Source organism: Pungitius pungitius, chromosome 19, assembly GCF_949316345.1.
Source record: "Pungitius pungitius chromosome 19, fPunPun2.1, whole genome shotgun sequence".
Lineage (NCBI taxonomy): Eukaryota > Metazoa > Chordata > Actinopteri > Perciformes > Gasterosteidae > Pungitius > Pungitius pungitius.
Window position 1 is genome coordinate 10249367 of NC_084918.1, and position 11509 is coordinate 10260875.

Sequence of the window (11509 nt, forward strand, 5' to 3'; positions counted from 1 at the left end):
GTCACAGAGGTCTTTGCTGGATCTGACATGTTCTGTTGTCAGAGATCCTCTCGTGCTTCTTCAGACAAACATGAGGCTGCAGTGAAGGGCTTGTTTTTATCCCTCGGCTGTTGATCAATCATTTAATCTTCTTAATAGGCCCAGATCAAAACTAATGGTGCATGTAATATGTGTTTAACTAAACAATGTGGACAGTGGGGGACTTAAGTGGTGCCTTAATGATTTTCTCTTGCCTGAGCATGACAGTCCTAATGAATTCAGGGCTCACAAACAAACTTTTGACAACTAATATGCTACATTTGCCCCAAACGTTGCCTCTTCTCACTCCCACTGAATAACTGCATGTACTTTGCTCTTAACACAAGGGCTGTTATTTAATCAAAACATTCATGCAAATATATTTACATTTTATAAAGTGTAACAAAAGCCTAATCCAACATAATTCAGTCACAGAGGTTCAACCGGCCCTGGATGACTCATTTGAGACATTTAGTGCCATCTTGTGGTGACTGTGGTGTTTACAAAGAAACATAATGTAAATGTTCTTGTATCTAACATACTGTAGATCATTTGAATATAGAGACATCTTGATAAATGCAAGTTGTACTTAAGCAACTGCAAATACCTGCGTATATGTCCCAACTCAGAAGTCAATCTGTAGAAGTAAGCCATTTGTCTTGGTATAGGGCCTGAAGTTATTATAAAAGTATTACAATCGTCCATCTAAGAGAAGTCTTAATAATATAATAATCATCAATTTATTCTTTACATATGCGTTAAAATACATTAATAACCTCACTTTGCAAGGTTGTAATAAATGCTTAATAAACCATATCTATAGAGATTGAAAAAGACCAGCTACTGGGATTTATCACAACCTGGTAAAGATATTCTTATTAATGGCTATAATTGATAAAGCATTCATAAATTAGTTGCCATCCGTGGGTAGACTGTTAGTTGGAATGTATTGATTTCGTAAAATTATTATGATTAAAATTACCCAATTCGGGAAGAGTTCACACAGAATTGGGAATAATATACTAACTATTCTAATCAATAAGTCAGGACAAAACGTTTATATTTATTTATAAATATCATTACATACTTAATAATTGCCCAGTTTTATGAATAAACAAGTAACGTGTAGCAGTGAGTTTGAAGTAGACTCTTGCTTCACTTTGTTCCGCAGAGCAATACTGACATCTGCTGTCCTCGGTCACCCAAACATTTAGACACATGCACACATGAGCTTTTGCAGAATTTTCAAACTTTCGCGGGAAAAAGCATCTTATTGTAGATTATCTGAAGACTACACAAGACAGATTTTCGGACTAATTTTATTTATGATCGCAAGAGTCGCTCTCCACCAGTCCACGGCCTTGCACCCGGAAGTAGTAGTGAATATTTACTCAGCTGACTTCCATTCACATGACTACAATTAGCAAAAGACCAGTGCAGTTTTCGTATTCGTATCGCATCGTAGCTTGTATATCTTACTATATCATTAAGATATAACCTACATCGATGACAGACCGGCTAGCTTAGCATTTGGGACGTTCAGGACTAGCAGGTGAATAGCATCTAGTTGAGCTAGCTGCTAGTTGAGCTAGCTGCTGCATAGAAGACATAACTTACCAAGGAGTCAGCAGAGTTGGTACCGATGGACAAGGTGGCTAAAGGTGAGTGTCTATTTCGACACTGTTTACCTTTAATGTTCTTACCTTTTCTAGCATTCAGGTTATCAACAGCACGACAAGAAAGCACTGCTTCCAAAGGAGTTATTATAGTGTTGTTCAACATCATACTTATTGTAATAAATGTTTTTCATCCTGTATTATTTGTGTTTAAACTGACTGTAATGCGAGGTGGTTGCAGATGTGGGAGATATCCAGTCACGACTGTTGGACCACAGACCAATCATCAATGCAGAGGTCCGCTACTTTGTGAGAGAGTTTGAGGTACTTGTCATGACTGTGACACATACGTCTTATTATATATGAGGCTGCATGCCTTTTTGAAACTCTGGCATTACTTGCAAATGTGACGTCTTCATGGTCAAGTGCCTCTGACGACAGAGGTTTGGACTTTTTTCAATAGTTTCGATGTGTAACCTTTAACCCTGCTGTCACTCATTAGGCTTTGCATTAGATACTCAGAATCTACATATCAAGGCAGTTCAGTATGAGGAAAACAAGCGGTAACTAAACCTATATCCGATTGCTACTATGAATACATACAAATATGTTGCTAGATAAAGAATTTGGGTGGGCAGGGCGAACAGCCGATGTGCAAACACCATTTGTTGTTCTTTCTCTCCCTCGTTTTAGTGGGAGAGATACAAAATGTTATGACCCAGTGAAAGATGTTTGTAGTTTTCAGTCTTCCGTGTGGTATGTCTGTGACAACAGTGAGCTTTCCTCTGCTGCCGATAGGAAAAACGTGGACACAGGGAGAGCAGACTGCTGGAGAACCTCAACAAAATGGTCCTGGAAGCAAATGAGCAAATGCTGCCGACAGAGATAGAGTGCATGCTGTCTGGTGTTGTTAAACGTTGTAAGTCTCCTCTTAAGGTCACACTTTGTTAATTGCGGTAAGATTGTTTCTATGTATGCTTGACTTGATCTAGTCAGACACTGTTGGGCCAACCGCTTTACAATAATTATAATTATGAGTAATTATTATATAGTTATAGTTCTGCGTACTGATGAATACTTACAATGCTTCAAGACCGGAATCATAATTCATCATAACGGATCATTTGAAGTCATTGAACAACACACTGTTTCATGTAATTATGCTCCTTTCTGAATGCCTATGGTTCTACAACGACGCAAGAAACCAACTTTGACAAACAAATATATTAACAGTTTACAAACATATTAACACTTTTACTGTATATTTTGTGTTCGATCAAATGAAAACGTTCAGTACGAATATTAAGTACATTTCTTTTTTCTCCCCCACAGTGGAGGCTGCCAATCACATGGCAGAGCAAGTCCAGCAGAGGGAGCTAGAGGCACAGAAGGTGACTTGAAGCAGAGTTGGACACATTATCATATTCTTTGATTGCAGACTACGTTCATTTATGATATTGTGAGCTTATCGGATATAAGAGGCCCATTTAGTATGAATGCTAACCACAATGCTGTGTTTACACTGTCTTATATTATCAGTGTATGAATGCAAGACGGTGTGACAGCTGAAGTAGTACGAGAGGGAAAATTGAGAGAAACTCCCGTTGTTCCCGTCTCCTTCCAGAGCACCCACCTGCAGGGGAACATAGAGCGTCTGAAGGATGAATGGGCAGAGTTTCTGAAGGAGCAGCAGAGATTAAAAGAGGAGGTGGATGAGGAGCACGCCAGGGCCGTAGGACAACTCAGCACGCAGTACAGCGAAAAGAAGAAGGACTTGAAGTTTCCCCCCCCCTAATCAGTAGCAAGGGTGTGAGGGAATATCTTCTCTTATTCAACGCGTTTTGTTATGGACGAACAATCCGAACCAAAGTTTATGGCTGGCATGAAATGTAGAGGTCCAGAGGTTTTGCACAAGACTCAACGTTTCCCAAATCATAGAAATAAACAAAGTGGGATTTCACAGGCCATCGAACTTACACGTTTCTGTCTTATACCAGACAGAATTTTCACAGTAACTCTAAATATGAATATGTCATTTTTAAACAAGCAATCATTTGGTTGTTCCTTGGCTGTGAAGTTTTCAACATTTAGTGATTTTAGTTGATGCCAGCCTGAAGGTTGCTGATGATGAATTTGCGTCAGGCTCAAGTTGAAAGGAACCTGGAGTCTGGCACCACGGCGAGATGTTTTCAGCACTGAAAGCCAGATCCTTAAATGTTAGAAAAGCTTGTCTGAGCCGGTGTGTTTAAAGCACCAGTCAAGTGTTGTAGAAACAAGCTGAAATAAAACACTTTCCAGAACAAGTCATTCCTCACCAGCCCTCTTGTGTTTGGAACATTTCACCTCTGACATTAACTTCAAGTAAACCAACTGTCTATGAAGTAACTTTCATCATAAAAGGCCTTTGCTGAAACCAACAATGATTGATCTGCAGCAACTGTTATTTGTTTGCTTTGCCGTCACAAATCCAATATTTGTATTTTGTTTAAACAGAAAGAAAAAAAGCTTTAAATCATTTTCTGTGCAAGTCTGTGTTGTCCATTTACTTTTTTGCTTCACCGTTTATCCTATTATTTGCACACAGGCATCCAGTGGAAATGCTCACCTCCTGAGTATCTCGGTTATAGAGCACATCCTATAGAAAAGTTGTTACATAAAGCCGGCGATACGAGGACACCCCCCGAGGTCAATGTCACACTCGCCGCACTTTTAATGATGATGATGGGGGATTCTTGGACAGGTTCATGCACATTCTTGCTGTGTGTGTGTGTGTGTGTGTGTGTGTGTGTGTGTGTGTGTGTGTGTGTGTGTGTGTGTGTGTGTGTGTGTGTGTGTGTGTGTGTGTGTGAGAGAGAGTGAGTGAGTGAGTGAGTGAGTCGGACATGGCTGGCGTCACAGATCAGAGAGGGCAAGGAGGTGCCAGCAAATGGACGCCTGCATGTGTGTGTTTGCGTGCAGGCCTCTCCTCCACCTCAGAGACGGGCCGGCGGCGGCTAACGAGGAGCGACAAGACAGAAACGCGGCCCACCCGCGCCAGCAAGGCACCTTTTCATCTGCCCCTGTTTGCTTTTTGGGGTTTTGCTGGAAAGAAACAAAACAGTCGAAGCACATGAAAGGTCACCATTAAAATACATTTGAGTGTTGGCTGTTCACGAGTAGTGAGTACTTTTTGGGCCTGATAAGTGCAGGATTTATATCTTCTGGAAGGAGTTTTGATAGAACAGTTTGAAGCCAGATTTACGAAGGGTACGAGCAACGCTTTGGGCAAAAAAAAAGAAAAAGATTTGTAATTAAGTCCAAACAGCTAATAAAAGTGGTCCTGATTCAACCAGAGGCGTACACGTAGATCACCATTCCTATGGTTTATGTCAACACTTCTCTTTGGGGGTCAAATCCACAAAATCAGGCAGGTCGGAGTAACCTTCCACCATCTTCAATTGCACTTGGAGACCACTGCTGTCAATAAACAAATTGCATTAAGCAATCTTGGATTTAGACGAAGGTCTGTTTGAGGAATTACAAAAGCAACAGGTTTCAACTTTCAAAGGAATTTGGGTTCTGTGTTAAGTTAAAGCGCAGGTTGAGAAGTGTGTAAAGAAAGAAATCTCTGTGCTTAAAGTAAATGTTTAAAAACTACATTTAACAGGCTGTCTTATATTTCTAGAATTGGGTTCATCTTGATACTCTTAGTCAGTCACACAAACCTGTCGTCTGCTGTGACCAGTAAGACGGGTTTGGGCACTGGCTGAAATCTCCTCTTATCATCCTCCTCAGGCTGCTGCCTCAAGTCTCTGGAACCGGTTCAGAGGTTTGGTCTGCAGCGTGCATCAGAGAGCAGTGTGCTCTTCCTGTTTTGAATAGAGGCCGCTGCTCTCGGGACGCTGAGCCGTCAACACAAGCGGTAAAAGGGGAACAGCGGCACCCTGCTGGAGCTCCTCACAGAGACGAGGTGTGTTTGCCAGAAGCGATCTAATGCCCTTTCTGAGAAAGAACCTTCCACACTGGAAAAGAGGAAATGTGACACTGGGATGAAATGCGCAGGTCACGTATGTGCATTTACTGAAAAACAGGATCTGATTTTAGTCATTCGGTGTTGGATCAAGAACCTACAGGGAACTATTGAAGCTTAGCCTGAGTGACAGTTTTAGTTTGATCAACCCTCAACCTATTCGGCACATTTCTAAGCAGGGTTCGAAATGACTTAGGACTCTTGGGGGGTCCCCTAATATGTAACTATAAAAAATACTGAAGACTACCTTGCTATACTATATACTGCAAGTAAAATTATATTGGCATATTTTGAAGGTGGGATAATGGTCTTGGGATGTTTTTTATGGTATGGGCTGGGTCCCAGTATTGTAGTGGTGTCTGGAGAAGTGGATTGGCTATAATCAAACAGGTAACCCTCTTATTCTGGAGCAACAAAGTTACAGCACCTTATATAAATCCCTGACATGACAAAGTGGATAACAGGTCGTTCTTTCCTTGAGCAAGGAAGTTAACTAAGTTACCTAAATCCACCAGGTGTACTCATTATGGCAGCACCATGCACCTTCAAAGGGTTTGATCAAATACAACTGGCGTTTCTCATCCCTTATTTTAATGGAATTTGTAAAACAACTAGCCGCTGGATTGAATAATAATGATGTCTATAAAGACTGTTCCTGGCATCTAAATAAGGCACCGAAATCAGAGTTGCTATTCGGTCTATTACTATAATAAGCAATTATTATGGAGATATAAACATAATCAAAGCACTTTTTGTGAGGCTTCGTTTTTGCCGCGTTCAACAATAACCTACGTGTCTGCGCCATAGACTGTACTGTTTACTGCGGAGGACCACAACAACAATCTGTGATGCTATTAGCTGCCGTGATTGCTGCCCAATAGGAAATAAATTAATCATTGTTATAAATATAAAACGTCACTAAAGACCTATAATTTTTACAATCATTTTTAATGTTAAAAAATATTTGTCGGGGACCCCCCAAAATCTAAAAATAAATTCTTATAGGGGGTCCATAATTACTTATAGGGGGTCCGGGACCCCCCCCCCCCCCCCAGACCCCCCTCGTTTCGAACCCTGTTTCTAAGCCCTCCCAACATCTGCTTGTAACTGTCCAAATCCTTACATGTCAATGAAACTGCATTTGACACTAATCACACCCATATGAACCATGTAAGGTGCTTTCTACATGTCTGATTCCATTAGGAATATACCTAATGTACCATTAATGCAATGCATGTGCATCATTAAGGTAAAGAAGGCACTCACACGATGAGATCTTATTATCATGTGTCCATTCAACTTAACAGCAAACTTTGGTCTCCAGATTTATCATGTTATATCCACAGCTTTCTGACTGCAAATACTGGATATCATGAGCTTAACACTTAAATATACCGATAATTATCATTGCAGGACACAGAACTGTGTTTTTCATCTCTCCACCCTCTGTATATGAACCCAACTCCATCCACGGTCCTTTCCCGTGAGCTGCTAGAAGGATCAGACACTGTTTGAGCACACTTGTGATATTTTAATGTCTATTCACTCTCCTTTACTGCTGTAGTGTTTGGAAATGAATCAAATACCAGCAAAGGTTTAATTTCTTTGAGAAAACAGATAAAATACACTTGAACTCGGAGGACCGCTACAGTTTTGTCAAAGCTGACAGCAAATTGGCCTCATTAAACATTTTCTTTTTGTCGGGATCACCTTTCATTTCAGTTGACTGATGAGAAAAAGCAGATCTAACAGCACTACAATTTCACTTTTTTGTGTCGGAACAATAGAAAGCAAGTAGTTGTTCGCTCACCCTCTCCTTCCTGCCAGCTTATGAGAATTTGTCTGCTTCTGCGTGCCCCCTCTTTTTCTTTTGTGCTACAGGCCCCTGTTACTCAATTACTAAGGGGGCCAAAATGAAAATGCCAATGAACAAAAGAACAACGCCTCAGAGTTAATAACGGGGCATAAAACCACCCCAGGGATTCGGGTGGATGGTAAAGCAGGTGGCAATATGAATTCTTTGGCTACGCGAAATGCTCACCCAGTAGATTTCTAAATAAGGGCAGGAGAGCTCTCAAAGCTGCAGTAAAAAAGATTAAGAAATTGATATTTCTCTGAGGGAAAGTTGCAAGGCATGCTGGATAGTCTCAGACTCTGGCGGCTTAGAAAATGAGCAGCGGGTGTCATATAAAACTAATCACTGGAAAGAAAATGGATAAATGTAACATCCCACCTTTCACTGTAAATGCCAGCGTGGCCTTATTATCAAGAGCTGATACACTGATGAGGGCTGACACTGTAACATGTTACCTTTGCATTCTGTACAGTGAACGCCACCAGTTTATTTGATTTATTGATCAAGTGATCCCACTTTGAAAGACACACATTCCACTGCCGTCTTTCGTGCAAAAAAAGGGTTCACTTAGCTGAACTGAGCGTGTTGTTTTGCGTCTGTTCACTATCATCAGACAGCCTCACTAATACCACAGCGTAGTGTAGACGGCCCAAGGAACACAGGTAAGAGTCCAAGAACAACAGACACCTTCCGGACAATCAGGGGGCAAACAATGGCCAGAGAGGAGGCAGAGAGCGGCCTGTCATCGGCCCACGGCCCCCAGCAGCTAAAAAAAAAAGCTGTTGTCGTCTAGATTCCTGAACCAGAGAGGAATGTCTGGCTTCACTGCCAACCACATGCCTTCACAATGACTTTCATTTGCTCTTTTTCTTTATTGATACTTTCTGTTGGCTGGTGCACTTTATTTTTAACTTTTTTAACTCTTACTCCTTTATTTTTAAACTAATCCGTAGCTTTAGATTACTAACCCATAGCATTTAATTCTATTATATTTTATTTTATTCCTTCCACTATGTTGTCTTGCTGTCCAACGTCTATGTCCAACTGTCTATGCGCCAACCGCCAAGTCAAATTCCTTGTATGTCTGACATATTATGGCAATAAATGTTTCCTGATTCCTAATTCCTGAGATGTTATCTCCGTTTTAATGTTGTGGTTTCAGTGACAGTAACACTAACATTATTGAAACACAATTTCATTCAGCGTTCAAAAAACAGTGAGAACAAATCTCATAAGAAAAGTTTAGATACACAACAAAATGCACCAAAAAGATTGTCTAAACTGCAAGAAAAAACAGTGTCAACCCTTCACTGACTTATCATCACCTTTTTAGTGTGATGCTGGACTGTGTTTGTAACCTTCAACACAGAGGTAGTCATTATAAATATACAAAATATATTATATTAATATCAGCTCACTGCACATTTAGTTAGAACAAGCACCTCGGTCAAATTACCGAGCTGGATTTATGAAGCCTTTTTGATCAGTAATTTATTACTCATTACCCAGATATTCATTTATGGACATTAGTTATAGAACAGGGAGGAGAAAGGACAACAACTGAGAAAATGATTCAAGGCCAGTGAAATCATAGAGATGTTGAAGTACACAGTTTACAAATGAGTAATAGTTGATAATTGAAAAGTGTGTTGTTCATGAATTCAGTTTATGTTGTTGAATGTGACTTAAATACAGGTTCTCTAATGGTGGGGAGGTTATAGAATAAAACTTCACTAAAGTTGGAAAACAATCTCAGGACCAACACCATTCTCAGTGTTCGTCCTAAAACTCCACAAAGAAAGTGAGAAATGGCTGTAAATAACAGTGAATGTGGGATTCATTCTTCCAGAATAGACAGATGATTTTAGGAAACGGGATTATCCGTGAAAATGTTTCGCAGGCTAAACTAAATAATGGAAGAAATAGATGAGGTCGCACAGTAGTCATCATTACACAAAGGTAACTAAGCAAAATTATCCTTAAAAAAAGACAGTGGAATTTCTCCTCTGTTGTTGTGAGAGCAGGCCCTTTGCTCTCTATGAATGATCTCACGATGAGATCTCTACGGAGCATCCAATATCCCACCTACCTCAGCCCCTGAAACCCAATAAATCATTTGCTTGTTCTTTACAAGCCTGTGTGTGTGTGTGTGTGTGTGTGTGTGTGTGTGTGTGTGTGTGTGTGTGTGTGTGTGTGTGTGTGTGTGTGTGTGTGTTACCTATTCGGGGAGGAGACCGTTCCCGCTGTGGCTCACAGCTTGAAACCATCCTGACTGACAGAACAATGAGGCAGGCGGGAGGCAGGGGAACAAGATGCATGCGTGTTAGGGTCCGTGTGGATGTGATTTCTGCGTCCGTGTGTGTGTGTCCGTCCGAGTGTGAGTCAGCTTCTGATCGTGGCTTTCTCCAGGGAGGCCGTGGCTTTTGGCAGAGGAATGCATGGGATCGGGCTCCCTCAATAAAGGCAACTCTCTTTCAGGGCCCCGGGACGTTTCCCTCCCCTCTCTGAACCTGAGCGGGTTCGCTGCTTTTTGCTTCTGCTGCTGCTTCGTTTCAAGTGTAATGGCTTTACCTTGAGGCTGCTGGAGACAGACACAGAGGAAGAGAGTCCAGAGCTAAAAGTATGATTCACTGACTGTGTGCCAGTGTTGAAGCACAGGATGTCATGACATCTTGTTAGAGCTCAACATGATTTTGTCTGTCATCAAGCAGACAATGCATCGTCCCAAACACATAATGTATGAACAAACCCTTTTGAACTGGCTTAAAGAGAGGATAAAAAGTAGAAGTATATATAAAAGCGACAGCCAGTAGCTCAGCTGTTAGCTGGTAGTTTTCATTTGTTGCCAGGCAGGCGTGCTTCCCGGTTGATCGTATATTCTGTTTCTTAGCAAGTAAGCCAATAAATGTTCCCAAAATGTTGAACAGTTTATGAAAAACCTCCACTCTCCTTGTTTATGACTTTGCAACGTCTCCTTTAACGGTCCATTCGATACATGAATTTAAACTTCAACCCTTTGCTCCGTGGTGTCGTAGCAGATGTGTGGCAAGAGTACAACTATGCTATTTAATAGCTGTGATAAGGGTGGAAGAGAGAGTGAGGCAACAGACAGACACAAAAGGCGAGGAGAAGAAAAAGAAGTCTGGATAGAAAACCTAAAAAAAATGGTGAAAGAAAGATAAAGCAGAAGAGCCCATAAAAGGGGGAAGTGAGACCAATCAAATGGAAAAAATGATACAACAGCTGAGGGATCCCAGGGAGAAAGACGGGAACAAAGACGTTGAAGAAGGAAGTGAAAGCTCTGATGGGACGGACGAGGGAAGACCGGTTCCCGGGCCGCAGATCAAAGCAGGCGGCTAGCTGCAGCTCCAGGGCCGATCCTCCCAGCACCTGCTGCCGCCCCACAGCCAAGTCAAACACTTCCAACAGACCAACTGCCTAATGGCTTCTGTGGAGAGCGCTTCACCGGCCCGACTCATGCACATGTGCAGGCTAAACACCCAGGGGCTTCCTTGGTAAACGTGTTTTTACTCACTGCCCACGCAGGGTGACACGTCCAGGGGAGCACACCCAACTTGTGCGATCCTTTTATTGCACATCTGCTTAAGAGTGGGAGAATCCAGACACCTGTCCAAATCGCGTACTCACTTTAAGCACCCACAGACGAATGAAGCGTGAATACGATAAGAGACATTTACAGTGAGTCATAAACACCTGATTCAGGTATTGTGCACTGTCTGCCCGCTCCAACGCAGCGCCGCTAAAGGTGCCCAGCTTGTGGTTGGACCTGAGGCAATCCGAAAGCAGAGAACAAATCATCCTTAGAAAAACAGTAAACATCTGTTTTGTGACTTGGCCACCTCTCATTGGCAATGTCAGCCTGACCTCAACGAGGCTGGGCCCCTTTTACATTTTCCATGAGAGCAAACTGGAGTACCAGTAAGTGTGTGGCAGCATCTGTAATTTCTTTTCTTTTTCAAAAGACGCAGGGAAAAATAAAAAACAAACCTT

General features: G+C 41.7%; 1 protein-coding gene across 1 annotated transcript; it reads left to right on the forward strand.

The window, feature by feature from the left end:
* The first annotated feature begins 1194 nt into the window (after window positions 1-1194).
* Window positions 1195-4161, forward strand: bloc1s5 (biogenesis of lysosomal organelles complex-1, subunit 5, muted). The gene is made up of 5 exons (XM_037456560.2): window positions 1195-1679; window positions 1876-1958; window positions 2433-2553; window positions 2967-3025; window positions 3259-4161. Exons 1-5 carry the CDS (start codon window positions 1661-1663, stop codon window positions 3427-3429), a joined length of 453 nt encoding a protein of 150 aa, XP_037312457.1. The 5' UTR covers window positions 1195-1660; the 3' UTR covers window positions 3430-4161.
* The last annotated feature ends 7348 nt before the right edge of the window (window positions 4162-11509 follow it).